Source organism: Rhea americana, unplaced genomic scaffold (assembly GCF_003343005.1).
Source record: "Rhea americana isolate MKP2758 unplaced genomic scaffold, rheAme1 scaffold_4, whole genome shotgun sequence".
Taxonomy (NCBI): Eukaryota; Metazoa; Chordata; class Aves; order Rheiformes; family Rheidae; genus Rhea; species Rhea americana.
The window spans coordinates 9210554-9229694 of record NW_028186534.1 but is presented as its reverse complement, the minus strand read 5'-3'; the positions used below and the strand labels follow the sequence as shown (position 1 = coordinate 9229694).

The 19141-nt window shown below is 36.8% G+C and overlaps 2 protein-coding genes across 2 annotated transcripts in view; both read right to left on the bottom strand.

Moving 5' to 3' along the window:
- Positions 1 to 2302, bottom strand: part of NPEPL1 (aminopeptidase like 1) — an 18478-nt gene extending 16176 nt beyond the window's left edge. Inside the window, exon 1 of the mRNA XM_085314264.1 lies at positions 2270 to 2302. Coding sequence (XP_085170390.1) covers positions 2270 to 2302 — 33 coding nt within the window. The remainder of the gene's footprint in view (positions 1 to 2269) is intronic.
- A 985-nt stretch (positions 2303 to 3287) lies between these two features.
- On the bottom strand, positions 3288 to 19141 carry STX16 (syntaxin 16; the record flags this gene model as incomplete). The annotated part of the gene is made up of 9 exons (XM_085314263.1): positions 3288 to 5320; positions 7583 to 7663; positions 8209 to 8352; positions 9550 to 9641; positions 10675 to 10837; positions 11392 to 11532; positions 12592 to 12699; positions 16120 to 16131; positions 19010 to 19141. Coding segments are annotated over 9 exons (978 nt in total), but the record flags the coding sequence as incomplete, so codon positions are not given.

Sequence of the window (19141 nt, the reverse complement as noted above, 5' to 3'; positions counted from 1 at the left end):
ATGGCGGGCGGCGGCGTCGCCCCGCGGCCTCGCCGTCACATGGCGCCCGCTGCCCCCCGCCGCGGCCGTATCCCCCCGGCGGCGGCGGCCCGGAGGGACGCGGGCCCCAGCGTGCCCGGCCGCGGGGGGGAGGAGGAGGAAGATGGGGAGGAGGAGGAGGAGGAGGAGGAGGAGGGCGGCGCGCGTGGAAAACTAGGCCTCGGCCTGGGAATCAGCAAAAACGGCCGGAGAAAAATACACGTTTTTAGCGTCGCACAGAAAGAAGCGCGGCGATCCAATTGTCTTGAGCTAGGGCACGGGTATATRTAAAAACATACAGGAAAAATGGAGGCTACATATCTAAATTATACTAACGATAATATCAACCTTTCAGAGGGGAAAAACTTTGGACTACAGGACAATCCAAGCGGCAGAGGCTTTGCAGGGAGAAAGCCCGGAGCAAACAGCTTCCCGAGCGGAGCCGCGCTAGCGCTCAGTCACGTTTTGCAGCTCCTTCACGTTTGGGTCCCCCTCGTTACTGGAAGCCACTGAACGACGCGTGTGTGTAACATCGGCGTCCGCCTCGYGTCTGCTGTAAACGCTGGGCTAAAAAACCCCTGTGCTAGGTAATACTGGAATAGCTTTCCAAAAAACACACAGGTAGATCACTTCTACAGTTTACTCACAAACAGTTCAGAGMGGAAAATGGAAAAATATACTGTGCTGCTGCTGTGCAAAATCTGAGATGCGCTGTGTGCTATATGCATCAGTTGCTATAGCATATTTTCAAAAAATTAAAGCAGTAATTATAGCTACCTTCAGGTACAATTAAAAATGCATGCAGTTTTATCAATGGTCCAGGTTTCCCATTTGTCATACAGTTTAAGAATGTAAATCATTTTGAAATTGTAAAATTATGTAGGGATAAATATGGAAAATGCTCTGCTTCACAAAGTTAAGTATCACCCAAAATGTACTTGTAAAAGCATTCCAGAAATGGGAAATGGCCAAAATAGTGAACCCCATGCTATACCTTGGAGTCTAAGATAAAACATTGTTTCAATTACCTATTACAGTTGGAGTTTGCAAAACAAATATAATAGGGTATTTATCCTMATCTTTTTATATTTGCCAAGGATATCCTATTAATGCTAGGTCAGTAGAGAATGAATACACATTAATCTGCAGTTATGTGGAAAGACTAAACATGAAAAAGGGAGTGCATTTCCACTTAAAYTGGAGAAATGAATGCTGGTGGAAATAATGGAAATACATCTAAAAAGAAAAAAAAAWAGGCTGTATTCCAGAAAAGGCTTCCTTAACGTAAGCTCCTGAGTCCAGAGACTCAGTCTCTGAAAGGAAGCTGTGGAAACTTTACTGCCCAATAGATTTAAAATTAGCCTGGATAAAAGATTTAGCAAAATCTGTGGAGGTCAGCAAAGCATCATCACAGAATGGACAAGATAACCCAATAAACAAGTTCCAACTCCACCTTTTATGAGTCTCTTATTGAGCCAAAGAGCACAATCTGTTTAGTGGTTCARTATCATTCGAATACACACGGACAGTGTTGGAGATACGAAAAATAACAGCAATTATTTCATGATTGAGACATAAAGACTCTACCAGATGGAAAACTTGTAGTCATTTAGCCCAAATCCTGCTATTGCAGAATTATTAATGTGGATTTTGGGACAGTACTGCTTTATCCAAAATGTGAACAAAGCAATAGGAAATACTCATCTAGCCCTTTGATCCTTATTTCATCAACTTTAATGACACCAGGGGAGGAGCCTAATCAAGGCAGTAAACTAAGTCATTTCTATCTACAATATAAATGTTTTCTACATATTTTCCTCTAACAGTAGTTGCAAAGATTTCTACTAATGCAAGCCACAGTGAAAGTTGTGGCAATAGTCACTACAATTTTTAGTCCTCTACCTACTACAAGTATTTATGGAATTAAGCCCCCCCCCCAGTACAATTAATACTTGAGAAACAAAACTAATCAAAAATAGGGAATCTATTATAACTAATTAAATCTGGAAACTTTTCTAGAGATAGCAAAAAAGATACATTTTCCTCGTCAAAATCAATTCCACAAGTCTATCACGCATGCAAAAACATGGCAAAAACATGGCTTTGCCAAAAACAAGGTTTCTAAGGATTTAGGCAAAGATGATTAAAATATTTCATAAAAGCATATCCGAAATTAATGCAATCTAGGAAGCCTCAGTGGCCATTGCATCATTTATACTCATTCACATTTTTATCACAATCCAAAACTTACCGGAAAAAAAAATTCTTCCATTTTACTTCTCATAGTCTCTAACGTTGGAATGAATTCACCACAACAGTGTTTATAATCCTGTCAAATACCACTAGAATGTATTTTTTTAAAAAAAAAAATGCTAATCCTTGATTTTATTTTTGTATGTTTGTGTGCATTTTAGCAGAGACATTTTGTACAAGCCAATAGATTCAGCAATTCACAAAAGGTGGAGAAAAACCTTAGATTCTTGGGAGATAGTCTAGCAATCAGTCTCAGGACAGGCCAAGAAGAATCCAGCAACCTCAGAGAGGCTAGAGGCCCCGGAGTTCAGCATACTAGCTTCCTCTGCAGCGCACAGACACGGCTACTGCACTGGGCAAAAGTGCRGTCAGTAGGTTCAGGCAGCTGCTGTAGCACTGGAGCAGGCACCAGCTGCTGCTAAAACTCCTTGCTTGCTTGCTGTGGCTTTTGGGGGCTTTCACAGCTTAATGGCACTGATGGTATCCCTCTGTAACACTATGTAGAAATCCTTTTACAAAGCATTGCATGAGGGTTTATGATTTAGCTGCCAAGTATTATTTACACTGAATTATAACAAACTCTGGACGTCTGAGATTATTTAGAAAACCTAGGAATTGTTTTTTTCTAGATACAGTCTGCTTCAATCACTTCCAGCTCAAGTTACACAGGACAACTCCCATCTCAGTTCAATCTCGTGTGCAGTGTTTATTAAAAAGTGCACTTCCCTTTACAGTRTTTGGATAGAAAATATGTAGCCAATTACCTTACTAGAGTTAAGATCCCATTGTCATTTCATACCACCTACACAGAAAAAAAATCCATCCCTGTCCCACTTTTGACAATGCAAAATTACATTGTGCTAGAGAACAGATAAAAAAAGAGTCTTTTAAAGATACGTCACTGCTACTTTCATTTAATTTTAGAGAATTTTATATATATATAGACACATTAACATCAATGCGAGTATTTGTGTCAGTTTATACTACTTAAAAAAAAAAAAAGAGCAATTGACCAGTTAGGTTGGAAATGTTTTATTACTTCTTTGAATTCATTAGGCATGATAAAATGTCAAAAGCACCAGTCAAGACAGAAATAAATAACACAATCTCATGTTAGAGAGAACGTTGCAAGTACAGTATATTAAATTATAGCAATATGCTGCTTCATACCAAATGATGTAGACAGCACACTAGGGATACAGTAGTTTTACTCACGATCATTGAAGAGATCTATACCAAAACAGGGGAGCTGCACACCCAACTAAAAGCATCATTCTTTCTTTTACCAATTTACTCTGTGAATTCAATCAGGGTTTGAACTGGCAGTTTTGGAAGTTCAAAATCCCCTTTGTCCAGAGGTAACAAGAGAGGTACAAAGCTTTTCACAACAAGCCACAAAAAAACCCCAAGRCTTTCATGTCTCTGTAGTCTCTTTCATCAGGTCTGTTCCTGCATTAAGCTTAGAATCATACTTAAGGTCCTACTTAGTACATACACAGTAAAGACAAGCTCAGGGCAGGTAGAGAACTCCTGTTTCCCATAGGCAAGATTAGAATCATTAATATTATGAATTTGTACTTCAGGGGCCTTGAGCAGATCATCTCTGCAAGTTTATGGGGATCACTGTATCAGTCAGAAAAGGAGATAAACATTACAGTCCCGTAGCAAAAACAACCCACACAGAAAAGCTGTATTAAAAATATTAAGGCAAGGCCTCTAAAATTGCACATCACTTCAGGCCTGAATTAAATCATGAATAATCTATTACTAAATGTTTCCCTATTTTCTTTCATGGCCCACAGCAAAATTTTAAGCTGCAAAAAAAAGTAGAAAAACCCCAAAATCCTATAATGAAGGCCTAATACCTGTCAGTCGCACATTTGTCATGATCAGTAGAAGACCAATAACCTGTCCTCTTCCAGGTAGGTGTTTGAAAAAATAATCTTATCACAGAGAATGGGTGCAATATATACTGTAGTGAATTCACATTTTTATATAAAAGCTTACCAACTTCTATGGACAGATGGACTGTAAAATAAACAGCTTATGCAACAACAGTAGAATGAAATATCCCAGATCCGCGATAGCAGGCCAGATGATATAGAAGGCCAAAARGATAATCTCTGTATTTTTTGGCTTTAACTTTATCACTGTTTCAATGTAATGGTTGTACTTTAAACTATATAAAAAAACTGTATATGGAAACATATATGCAATCTTTCTGAAGAGGAAAAAACATTCCCATGATTACTCAAGCTTATAAATTTTTTTAATTAACTAAACAGGTTAAATTATGTCAGTGATTAAATCTTGTTATTTACAAGACTAAGTACTGCTCTGATTCTTAGCAATGGTGCAATATCTAAATTAAGATCACAGGGATGGATTAGGTTCTGGTTGTTAAAAGCTCTCCTTTTTAGCAGTCTATCCAGTTCTTTGTGGGGAGGATTGAATCTGGAGGAAAAGAGACGAAGTCAAACATTTTTGTGCTTCTTCTAATGCATCTTGAATCTAGATCTGTTTGTTATTGAGCCCCGTGACTCAGTAACATTGTTTAAATTTGAAGCCCATGATAACTATGACAAAAAGACAGAAAACATTTTTGTTTACAATAACACACTACTTACTGTAGTCATTAATATATACATATTTTTTTAATGTACTGTGTTTCCAAATACCTCTGGATAAAGAGCCAGATAATTTGTTCCAGAGCATCCTCGAATTTCCAACACTTTCCATATAATCTKTACGAACACCTCACAGATGACCAAACTTGTACTTCAAAGAGTTCTGAAACATTGCACAGACTTTGTACCACAAGGGCTTATACATTCAAAGACAGCTTTCTGGAGTGCAGGTCCATCCATTCACACTGGGAAAAAAGTTCACAAACTCCCCCCGCCAAAAAAAAAAAAAAAAAAAAAGAAAGAAAATTAAGTGAAACCTAGTGTGACTTTACACCAATGAGAACAACAATAAGGACAATTACTACAACAAACAAAATTAAAATAACAAGCATCTTCCGATTCTTCTTTTGATATTGCTCTGCCTATAGAAAAGAGACAATTAATACTTACATTTCTGCAAAACTCTGAAGTATGAACTGTTACTTAGTATAGTCAAGTCCATGTATTTTAGTATTTTTTTCTTTGGTAAATTGACATTTAATACAATGTATATTGCAAGCAACTCTCACAAAATAACTCCAGTCTCACTATCAACTTCAGTGAAGATAAAGGTACACTGAAGTCACATTTATCCATATTGAACAGGAGAGGCTCTTCACAGAAGAATGCACCTCATATTTGTTAAGCAACCTGGCTGTGACTTATTTTCAGCAGTCCTTGAGAAGGTCCTAAGCTCCCGTAAGATACTGCATGTAATATTAGTTATACAGAAGTGATACTTCATTTCTAAGAACACTTAGCTATGAAGACTGTGGAAACAAAACTGAGGCAACTGGGCATGTCAAAGTTTGAACAGTAAGATCTGGTAAAATGCTTTAACTCATTTTGTTGGTATAAGATTCCTGTATTATACTCAAAGGACATCAAAAATGCCTATTAAAACAATGAAGTTTTTGTTAYGAATTTTATTGTACCTGATTCAGCTGTGCATTTTCATTTAAATTCAAATAGAACTGAAAGTTTTCATTTTGATTTGTTCTCAGTTTCCTGCTTCATTCCTTCTTTCTTCTAACCACATTTTCTCATCCCTTTTCTCTTTTTCCCAGGGGAATTAAAAGGAGGCAACGTGGAGAAAACTCTCCAAAAGCCAAATGAAAGTCTGCTAATAGAAGCTAAACAAAACAAAACTTGCATTTAATTCGTTTTAAATTAATAAACCTTGAAAATTTAAAAGGGAAAAAGAATTAATTCTGCTCCTTTACAGTCCCTGGAAAATAATTATTTGTTATCAGATCTACTAAAAAGGAGTTTTGACCTGCAACTATCTTACGTGCAACCACTGTGACTATTTAATTAATTAGGCTTAAAGTATCACAAAGCAGTAACTTTGATTCCAATTTTCATGTGAAGGATGACTTGGTAACTAGTAATTCATATCAAGATTTCTGGAGTGAATGAATGAAATTTCTGTGAAAGTGCTTTCTAGGTAGTTTGTGATAATTATGCTAATTAAAACAGAAAAGAAGATGACATTACACATATTAAATTAGAATAAAGTTACCAACACTTTAAAAAACAGACAGGATCTGTGTTTTATATTACTATTCAGATGTGTGCGTACATCTCACATGATAGGTGAGAAAATTTCTATGCTGAACTGCAAATATCTSATCTAAACTGCACATTGCATCAAAAATCCATACTCTAATCAGCAGGCAGAAAAGGGGTTTGCTGACAATTCATTAACTACTACTAGATTAGAAGTAGTCTTCATTACAAYTGATTCATCTATTTCCAGTTCAGTTTGTGCAAATTGCTTGCAATTACTTTAAGACTTGTTTCCCAGTGGTTAATGCCTTAATGATCTCAGTTTACCATTAYGCACAACAAAAACCTATAATGAAATTTATTTCACTCTTCTCAAATGGTGCTTTTTTACTGACAATATATTAGAAGTCTGCCATAGCATGAGCAAGTTGAGTGTGCATCAACAAGATGCAAACATTTGCAAAACTGAATGTTCTACTCATATAGATGTTTTGCATAAATCTCTAATTCCATTTTATTTCTAGCAATGAAAGAACTGAACAAGTCAGAACTTTGCTTAAAATCAAAAGAAAACAAAATAAGTCAAGAAAACAAAACAATCACAAAATCTGTGTTCTGCTGCCAATTCAAAACTGTCAAGTGTTCACAGTAAAAGCTCTGTATTAAAAGCTTAAAGTTAGATCTAACTTCTAACAAATGTACTGTAAGAGAAAATATTTAAAGCTATCCTTGCTACTCTCTGAGGTAACACTTTCAAACTAGGCTATATTAACTGATTGACTGAAATCTGTAGTGATGTATCCAATAACCAGTCCTATTTCAGAAATGCATGGCTCTCAAAGCAAACACTGAAGACAAAAGGAATTGCAGAGAGGTCCCAACAGGTCTGCAACATAAGGATGAGAGCACACTGCTTGGATGCCCCAGATCATTCAGGAAATTAATGCTAGGCATTCAGCATGCTGTTAAAACAAATTATCTGGGAAGATCCTACTACAGTTGGACATTTTATACTGTATAGCAACCATATCCAACACAGAAGATGTCCAAATGAAAAAATGTAAGAACTTAATGGCTAATTAAATTATAAAAGATTATTAGGTATCTAAAGCATCTTAAGTATTCTGTGAGCTTACCTTATGCAACTGTTTTAGGCCCTCTTCAGTTTTGATACATGACTGTTCAACATTGTAGTCAATTCTATCTAGAACTGTTCCCTAAACAAAATGGAGAGAATGAATACCAACTGGAATCTAAATATGCTCCATGAAGCAATTGCCAGTATAACCAGCGGGGTAATAAATAAAGTTTACAGCAAAGAGCTAATGAACTGTGTAAGCTGTGAACTTTTACAGAAGAACTAGTTAAGACTTTTTTAAAAGGATATTCTTGYTCAGTGCCTTACTGGCAACCCTGTCACCACCTAACATCACATCCCTTCATAACCCCTTACTCTCAATTCAGGTGCTCTTGGCTGACATGTTCAATCCAAACAAAATCTTTGGGAGAAACAAYCAACCAAGCTCTAGCATTCTATGTTTTGCTAGTCTAATCCTCATGAATAACTAATTATTTTTCCTGATTTTTTTTTTGTTAATTCATCTTCCAAAAAATATCGAACATAGGAAWACTCAGACTGAACAAATAAAGTCTGGAAAAGTGATAAACGCATGAAAATGGGACATTAAAACAGGAAGCGTCCGGAAGCCTTGTTGCTACATGGAATCTCCTACTTCTTACTAACACTGTGGTGTCAATATACCTGTTCTACTATCATTGCTCCCAGGTCCCTAAATATTTCATTCAGATCAGAGATTGACTGTACAATCTGACGGATTTCTCTTTCTCGCTCTTCCACCATTAACGTGTTTTGCTCCACCAATGCTAGTTGGTCATCTGTAAAACCCTGTTGAAATAAAAGATTTAAATGTTGAATTAACATTAACAACATGTTAACACTAGAAATAATTATAGCAATTGTAAGATTTCATAACATAACAGTGTTCTTGGAACTTCCAGAGTATAAAATTATCTAAAAAATCTTGCTGTATTTTAAAAACAGAGTTTCAGAGTTGCTGAGATAATTTGAATAGGTATTTATAGTTTTAGTAGAGAAAATTTAAATCTTACATCCTGCTTAAACACACAAAGAACTTTTTAAATAAGGTCTGTCCTAAAATAATGTTTTTATTGATGTACAAAACCAATATGTGTGATTGATCAGCATTACAGAAAGTCTCATAATGTCAATGGTCATTAAAATGCGTAAAGACAAAACAACAATTCTGATTTTTTTTTAATTATGGAGACTATTTACTATTTTTATCTTCCAATGTCATTTATAACCGAATACATTTTTTTCCCCTCTCCCCAGCACTCCTATTTTAGAGATCAAGCAAAACACCTCTTACATACTAGTTACGGAAAAAGCAAAGGCTGCTTTACAGCTAAATTTTCAATTCAACATTAAGCATTATAGAATATTCTGCTGCACCATTACCTAAGACATATTCAAACAAATTCTAGTATTGCTTAGATATGCAGTATCTCCAAACTACAATACTCCAAGTATTCTCTCCCTCCCAAAAAAGTAAAACCAGGAAATATGTCTGGTCTAGTGGTACAACAATGCCAACTTAACTACCCAGAAGCAAATCATTACGTTGCTATTTATATCAATTTTTAATCTTGAAAATCTTGAGTTACAAAAAAGGGTCACCTTCCACACAAGCTCAGCATCATACGCACACAGCTTTCTAATAATTACTCTTGTATACGCCCAGGGAGGTGAGGTGACCAAGAATAGCACTGTATTTTCAGACCTCCTAGTCCCTGTCAGTCACGTAAGAAGAATTTATTAGTCAAACCAAGTTCCCTCMCACTGCAACACTGAAGCTGATGGCACAATCTTCTTAACATCTCARCAGCAATACAACCATAATCAGATAAATATATCATGCAAAGTTGCAAAAATATTTTTTATATGTAATTTGGTGCTCAGTGCACATCAGATTTTCATCCTTTTTGATATTTTCATATTAAAACTACAGGTATACTAAAAAAAATCTCTGCATTGAATTCATGTAATAATACCTTTACTTACCCTATCATAAAGTGTATTGTCCTCTCCATCATCCATAAGTGGGACTGACGTGTCAAAGAAGTGTTTGGATCTTTCTTCTCTGTTTTTCATGCCTGTAAAAGACAAACTACATTCAGCATTATGTTTAGACATACTAAATAGAAAGTCACTCAGGTTTCCTATCAACTTTCAAAAGTGTGTACAAGTAGAAGAATATTTTCCAATAGCTTTTGCAGGAACAAGATATAAGAGTAAGAGCAAGATCTGAAGCACAAGGTAGAAAAGCACAAGAAAACCTGGCTAATAAGTGACATAACTAGCAGGTTCTGAACTGTAACTGTCATATAAGTTTGCTATTTAACAAAGCACAATGAATTTCACCAGACAGACAAGACTCTGATTAAACCAAAGAATCCAAGTCATTATGTTCCATGGAGTTAAAAAGTTAGATCCCAAGGGTAATAAGAGCCTTAACATGTCTGTGTAATGACTCTGGCCTATTTTCTAACAAATGCTCTCAGAAACATCCTTCTTCCGAATTGTGATCCTAAGTTCTATCTGTGCCATTTGCAGCATGAGAGGAAGAAATATTAGACCAGCATTAAGTTTAAAGATCAAACTTTTTACAAGATTAAAATAAACTTGCATTACTATGCTAAAAATATGAGCTGTACTCARTTTTGGATTTTAAATAGAGGATACTCCATTTTCAATTCATTTATGGTACAGAATTTTAATTTATCACAAACCACCTTTTAAAATTTAATTAGACTACTAATCAACAGCAGGTATCATGTCTGAAGGCCAACGGCTGTTTCACCAGTGTTACAGAAGCAGTTTTGCAGACCCCAATTTGAGAAGCAATGTGACATTAAAAATTTGTAAGGATGAAATACATGTTCCATTTCACTGATATTTAACCATGAAATTTCTGCTTTATCAATATGAGGGAGAGAGGCAGAGTCAAGCAGGTTGAGCATGGGCTGTAAACCAGAAACTCCCAAATTCTAATCTCCATCCTTGGTAGTCTTAGGAGTATGACTTAACTTTTCTGTGCTTCAGTTTTCTCAATCAAGAAAACAGGCACCCCTTAGTTACCGTTTTCCACAGAAAGTGCCCATGCATTACTGTATCTCTTATGCTTACGTTTGAGATAGTCAGACTGTGCATGCCTAAAGTTGGTGGATAGGTCCTGAAGGGACTGTGCTAAGGAAGACACTACATTCCTGAGAACACGTTCTTCTTGTTCTGTACAAATCCGTGACCTGCTTTGCARGACCTGGACTGCTCTCTGACACCTGTGAAATAACTGAGAAAATACTTCCGTTAGTAAGAAGTACAGCAACACAAATTTTAAATGWCATCGCTAAAGTTTCAAATGGAAGACTAAGATTTTAACTTATAGATTTTTAAAATCTTTGTTGCACAGTCCAATGTTTAGAAGAGTACACAGTGTTCACAGAATGAACACACAGAATATAGATAAATGAACAATTCAAAGCTAACATGGTAACACATGTAGTTTTGACCAAAGACATTTGCTTCATTATAATTGTTTAGACTGGAAGTCACASGATACACTTTTGTATTTCTGTTAATAAATCACTCTTACAGGTATCTAAGCACCCTAATCCTACTCCAAGATAGGAAAGCAAATAGGTATATGAACAGAGAGGTTAAGTGACTTGTTGAGAAGTTCACTGAGATAATAGCAGTACCAAGGGCAGAAACCAGGAGTCTGGCTCACTGAAAATACTGATTATATAAGATACATTTTATTCCTAGGAAACTACTGCCTCACATCAGACAATATGCTTTATAGATATGCCATACTGTAGCTTCAGAATTGAAAGCAATCTGCACCTGTGTGATCTCTTGGGTGGTTATTTCTATTGCATGTTCTTCTTCACTGCTGTCATCCAATGTTGGTCTGTTTAGGTGTTTATCATGAAGACTAGCTAATTCTTTCATCTTCTGTTTAACCCTGGCGATATCATACTGAATCTAAAAAACAAAACCCAACAATRGAGAAAGGGAAGTGACTAATGTTTCAGAGGAAAAGGTTCTGACAAACGATGTAAAAAACATTTAAAGAAATCACTGTAACATAAAAGAGCAGACTAAAGATCAATAAAAAACACACACAAAAAGCCAATTTCTTAGTGACTGAAAACTTCCATAGGYTTTGTGAGCTTGCTGCTTTTTAAACCTGGTATAAACTCTTCTCTAATTGATCTYAGGCAAGACTGTGCTGTTTTCAAATATGCATCATTAAGCTGGAATAATATTTTTATTATTATATAAACAATGTCATAATAAGAAAGATTTATCCAAAAATATAAATGAAAATTCAAGTCACACCATCTCTGTCAAATGCACTATAGATAAAGTTCAACAGTGTGAGTTAGACATACTTTCAAACTACTTTTTACTAGAAATAGTTACTAGAAATTAATTAGTTACTAGAAAACTAGAAAATAATAGTTACTAGAAATAAATCYATAAGGAGTTGGGGTCTATTCAGCTGGATCCCTCAAAAGGCTCAAACAGCTAAGTGGAAGCACTAAATTTTTTATATTGTCGTTTCTAGGCTTTGGATCTTTAGACTTTAYATCCTACTTTCTAAGCTAAAGACTTTGCTTTGTTGAGAGCTTTAGGACCTTCCTGCAGTCTCAAGTCTTTCCGTGCTTAGCTACAATGTGTCCTACTCTAACAGTCCAAATTAAATGTTACTCACATTGATCATGGAAATCCAACCCTATAGAATTTCTGGCCCTAGATGATTTCCCTTTGTTTCACTTGTGATACAGCCTTCAAGATAATAAAATACAACTGCCCAAAATCTTCCCCTCCTTCAAGATAATAAAATACAACTGCCCAAAATCTTCCCCTAACAGCAGGTGATCCAGCAATATCAGAATGTAAGAAAAAAAATTGCTTTAATCTTTTTTCTAATACTACTTCTATAATAAAGCTTCAGAAACATACATGTTGTCACAGTTACTTTCCTAAGAAATTCTTTCRTGAAATCCCACTCAGTGTTGGATTTAACACACAACTTACTTCATCTGCTCCATCAACCCATTTGGGAGGTAATCGTTTTGTTACACCAATTGCTGCTTCAGGATCTAAACTTATTCCTGATACCAGTGCCATACGATCATCAGCAAGCTGCAGAAGATAAGAAAAACATCCTTAAAACCAGAAAATTAACTTCACTCAAATTAGATGCATATCCTTAAGCATTAGGGAACCGTGCACATAGGCCTTCCTTTTACATAAAAATAGCCTCAAAAATGCGTTTGCATGAAGCAGTTACAACCATGCTCCACATTTTCTCATTAGTCCCCCATATACTAATGATCTATGTTCTCCCACTTCCTATAGGATCTGAAAGATGGAACCTACTCTTCAAGTGGATTCTTAAAAGATTTTTAAGGGACACATGTGGCATTGCAGTGAAAATTCAAGTAATTCTTACATAGGAGTAAGAGGTGCATTTCATTTTAGGCAATAATTCATGGCCAGTGCTTCCTTAATCTATAACATAACATGGCTTATACCAGGCCAGACGAGTTTAACAAACTCATTCGGGGAAAACTCCAAATAAACCACAATGTTTACTATTTCTTTATGAAATGAAAGTTATATATATATGTCTCATCAAACAATATTGTATTTAGTCAGATGCTCATCTATATGCTGCACAGCAAGCATTCTTGCAAACTGACATGCAACTAAACTTCGTATTTTATTTATTTAGTGGAAATTAGAAGGTGCTAAACAAAAACTATCACTTCAATCACTGAATGATCCACACTTCTCCGTTGCAAYGATATGAGCTTGCTGCTTCAGCTATACGGTCTGAAGTAAATAAACTCTTGTTTGAAAATAGGTAGAATAATTCTTCAGAAACTTCCACACATTGTCAGAGAAAGTAAAACAAGACAATGTGCCAGCCAGCCTTAAACACGGCTCTCCCCAGATCCAGAGTAGGGCTGGAGTTGTGGGGTGGGGGGAAAGGTGGGGCAGTACTCTTACCTGCAGAACTGCAGTAGGTCCCTTACCCTCCCCACTTTCATTACATGTTTTCCAAGTGGAAAAACAGCTTCAAGCATTAGACTTTGCCACTACAGGAGTTCTGAAAGACTCCTAATTGACAGCTTCTGGGCCTCTGAAGGCCACGACATTAGAGCATTTGTTTGTATCTGAACAGATGTTCTAAGCAGAAAAAGGTATGTTCTAAGCAGAAAAAGATCTGTTTTGTACAGGAACCTCATCATTTGTGTCCACTGGGAAATCACTTCTAGTTTAATAACAAAACCAAAGAAAACATCCAAGAATAGAAAGGGGCTAAAATGGAAAGATCAAAATGATATACAAGTAAGCCGAGGCACTTAACTGAGGATCGAGAAGTATTTTATGCATTCTGGATGGCTACATTTCATAAGCGTATTAAATTATCAAAACTACCAAATGTGATTTTCTCTGTGCAACTAGCAGCTTATGAAAGACCACATTTATCTTCATCTCTTCTCTTCCCCAGTAGCCTTTTCTGCTTTATTAAATATTACTTTTCTCTGCTCAAAATTGTGTAGAGCTCTGCAGCATCACACTCCTGTAATTAAGCAAAGCCCCACTGATTTCAGGAATAATGGACCAGAATGGAGATCACCGATACATCAGTGACTTGAATTCTGCACACACCTCTCTTTGTGCAATGCATAATACAAGGCCCTGATCCTAAGTAAGGCCTCTGGGAACAGTGATAACACAAGTAGATAACATCAGCAACCTGGAAAGAAAATAAAAGGCATGCATTCTTAGCAGCAATGCACCCGACATGGATTTATAGGAATTTAATACACAAATCATTTTGGAAATAGCATACTGCATTAGTCCTCCTTAGAGGAGATGACACATTATTGCATCTTGCTTTGCAGACCTGTAATAATACAGAAAGAAACCCTTTATCACAATTAATAGTAGCCACATAATTTGAATAACTGAAGTGTGACAAATCAGGGTTTTATACTATTGGAGACTGAGCCACACTGATCTACAGCAGCACTGTAGCAGTTATTGAAGGGTATGATACAGTTTTTAGGGACAGTGTATTTCTGGAAATRGACTCCTGATATGCAGGGTTGAAAAATCAGAAGATTTTGAGCAAAACATGTAACTCACTAAGTCCTTTTTACAAAGCCACAAAATGCTGGTGATAAATGTGCCAATGCTACTTTTCTAATCATACCTAGAAATGGATTTCTAAGTGGCGGTTCAGGTTTAGTAACTTTACTTCAAGGTACAAAAACTTAAATATAACAAATAAGAAKGGAAACAAACATAATGCCTTTTTTGATTAGTTTGGCAGAAACTAAAAGCCTTGGTCTGATTTTGGATATACTGGTAGAGATGTATTTATCTGCTTTGATATCATTACTAGTAAAACATGCTGTTCACCTTCAATGACGATTCTTTCATTAAGGTCAGCATCAATACTACAGATCTTTAAACAAATAAAAAGATTTTTCTCTGTAGGGTTTAGGAACATACATAAATAGAAACAGTACTATAGAGCAGGTACAAAGAAATCCATTTCTGAAGTGGTGCAATGTAAGAGCAGGCTGTCCAGAGAAGATGTGATATCTCCACTCTTGGACGTTTTTTACAACTTGGCTGGACAAAGTCACGGATGACACAATACAGGTTGGCGATACTCCTGTTTAGAGCAGGAGGCTGAACCAGATCTCCAGAAGTCCCTTCCAACCAGCATGTCTATGATTCTTTGACTTAAAATTGAGTAAGACATTCTCATAATTGACTGAGTGCAGGACCAGGAAGCAACATTCAGGACCGGGCTATGTATGCTTCCCAGTAACCTTTCTCCTTTGAGGGGAAGGCGGGGGGGGGGGGGGCGCAAATGGAACCAGAAGACAGTACAGATCTTTTTTTTTTTTTCTGTCTGCAAGACTGTGCAACTTAAAACATCTTCATTTAAAATATTTACTGTAGATAGAAAGCAGTGGTATCACCAATGATACCATTTTAAACATACATAGTTATTTCACTGTTCATTCTCAGAGAAAACATTTCATTAAAACGAAACAAACAAACAACCCTCACTTCCTATTTTCCTTACAGATTTTTAAATTTTCCCATATCGGGTCTAGAAATCTTTGTGGTTCCCTCCCCCACACCTTTCTAAAACCAATCCCTCTTCCTCCCTTGGCAATTCTTTTCTGAAAGCCTGTATTTCCTTCGGATCTTTGTATTTCCTGATCAGTGAAGTTTGTGGAGCCAGATGTGGCATAGCACAAAAAATAGTTAAGAGCTTCATTGTTTAAAGTTACTATATCCTTTGTGTGTACAATAAATTAAGCTAGTTTTACACACTTATATATGGTAACACTGTAACTTTATTTCATAAAATGCTTGTCTTSCTTAGGTAGTCTTGTTCTTTAACTGTAAAAGGAGACACCTCACTTTATACAGTGAAATTTCATAAATTAGCAGAATAAAAARGGAACTTTTTAACTCAATGATGCACATTTCATGCACCATTACAGAATAAATGTGAAAAAACAATACCTCATCCAGCTCCTGAAGTGATTTGTGGATCCCATCAGTCCCATCCAGTTAGAGACAGCAAAAGATAAAAGGGAAAAAGAGAAACATAGGACAGAGACAGGGTATGATCAGTTGAGAAAATACTAGAATTTTGTTTCTAAACATGACAGTTTACCAAGAACAAAACAAACTAACTTTTAAAACAATACTAGCCAATAAAAAGTACAATATCATGAGRTATTTAAGACAGCATTTTGCTTGATTCATGACATTTTTAAAAATATTTCAGTTGCTTGGTAAACAGAAAAAAACGTAAGAGATCAAGTTAAGATTTTTTTTTTAAGTAACTGCACAATACTGTTTCTAGTTACTAAAATTTCAGGTGAAAAAGTGCAAGGCAGTATCAGAATATATTGAAACGTAACAGCAAGGGTAATTTGATTGCAGTATTCAACATCTAATGCAGTCAGAAGCCTTTGATTACGACTGGAGGATCCATATGCAAACTTGGGTAAAATATTTTTGGTAAGCACTGCAGTTATTACAGAATAAAACAGAGACAGTAAAAGACAGAAAGCAAAAGCAGACATACTATATGCTCACTAATGTATAAACTTCAATTMTGTTTTAGTTTCAGAGAACATTAATTTTACATGCATCTCAAAAACACAAAAGGCTAGCATCCCCAACGCATCACTCCRTACTGTAGGGGGTATATATAAGGAATAGGAGGTTTCACTGAAAGATTAACAAAGCAAACAYGACAGATCTAAAATGAGGACAAAATACTTGTGGTTCAACAAAGCAGCAGGCTTCACTTAATGATCTCTTTTATGCTATACCAAGCTTTTGACATAAAACTATTCAATTACCTGGGTTTAAGGAGTGGTTAACGATCAGCATGAGAATGCATATTCTAGGGCAGAATGCAATTTCTGACAGATAACTCTCATAATAAGGGAATTCTCCAGCAGAAGCCTAGAGAGTGAACTAAGATAACCCAAACTACTAAGGACTACAGTTTGCAGTACCACCCTGTTAGTATGCTGCAGCCTCACTCTGGGGGTACTATGCAAAAGAAAAGAAGTTAGCTGTAACTGTTACAGTAATAGGTACCTTTTAAAGGAGAGGTGTACTGCTCCCACTATGCCACCTTTACACTTAGTGCTAAAACAGCATGTTTGCAGTAAATAATAACTATCAAGAGTGGTGCCCAGTGACAGGACAAGAGGAAATGGGCACAAATTGAAACACAGGAAATTCTGCCTGAATATAAGGAAAAACTTCTTTTCTGTGAGGGTGAAAGAGCACTGGAACAGGTTGCCCAGAGAAGTTGTGGAGTCTCCTTCTCTGGAGATATTCAAAACCTGCCTGAACGCAATCCTGTGCAACGTGCTCTAGGTGACCCTGCTTGAGCAGGGGGGGGAAGAGGGGGGTTGGACTASTTGATCTCCAGAGGCCCCTTCCAACCTCAACCATTCTGTGATTCTGTGAACAGAAAACTGTCCACCAAGAGCAAAGTTCAGGCATTAACTAAACTTCGTACACAGCACAGAAGGGTAACAATTTCCAATCTCTGTCAGCTTTGGTTGCATTTGAACCAGCATCCTAGAAAATAACTTTATTTAATGTTTACAAATACTGTAAACAAATATTTTATGCAACTACTAAGCTATTGAACTTCTTGTTGAATGGAAGTATAGTTTCACTGGTCAGTAGTCTGAAATCTGCATTTTAACTTTTACTAACTTTCCAAGTGATACTAAAAATTATGAACATCAAGGATCAAAAAAATGATATTATTCTTGGCAAAAAACATGTTAAGAAGAAAGTGGTACAATAATGTATATAATACACATTAATTGTTGCTACTTCTATTCTGCAAATGCAGTTCAATATGCAGCTAGTAGACAGGTAGTTTTAATAAAGTTAACAATTAACAAATATTATTCCATAGCGACTCATCAGTTTAAACAAAATTTGCAGCACAAATCACTGCTTTTCCTGACAACAACAGAAATCATTAATGCAAAACAACTGAGAAAAAATGAGTAGGCCAGCAGACATTTACTGGAGGTTGTTGTAAATAAATGAGMGGTCTTAACAGAAAGTGCAAATGGACTAGTAGCTCTGGACTGATGTGGACAATTACCAACCAGAAAAATCAGCTAAGCTTGGCTGCCAAGGGCAATGTTTCATTACTGAAATCAAACTCTTAGCATCCTTCAAATTGCCCCTTTTATAAAAGCCTCCTTGTACATACTTTTGGGAGAATGATTTTGAAAATGGTTTCAAAGTAACCTTCAATTCTTAAGTTTTCCATCACAGTCTGACCAGCTCAAAATTTAGAAAAGCCACATATCATCAACTGCCACTGAACAAGCAGCTTTTTGAAATTTCTGCAATGAAGAACCATATTAGAATCTACGGAGCTCCCCCTCTCACAGATGACTTTCAACATTACTTTTATTGGGGGAGGAGGAGAAGAGAGGGAAGAAAGATGGGAATCAGAACAAACTAAGGAAAGCACCAGGATTAATCCACTCTATTGCATTTAACAGTGCCCACACCACAGTGAATAGAAGAGTTCTGCCCTCCAAAATGACTCAATTTTTTCTTTCATTTGGGAAGAGAGATCTAACAGCAGAGGACAACAACCCGATGCCCAACACTAGAAGGAAGCTATAGGATTAATAACTGCTTTTCGCTTGCAAAGTGAATGGAGACGAGCGTGAAGGCAGATCTCTTCTATTCTCTTTATGGGGAGTAGTAGGAAAAAAGGTATCGTCAAGGTGGGTGGGGAAGGGGGGAGGACGGGACGGGGAGGGGAGGAAGGGAGGGGGGCAGGCGGGGGCGCGGGGCGCCGGCGGCCCCGAGCGGAGGCGCGGTAGGATGAAGGGAGGAGACTCACCGCAGCAGCCATGCTACGTGAACTCAGAGGGCTGGAGGAGCCGTAACTACTCACTTGCTCGGCCAGCAGCTGCCGGCTCTGCACCGCGTTGTTCCGCAACAACAAGAACGCGTCCGTTAGACGCCGGGTGGC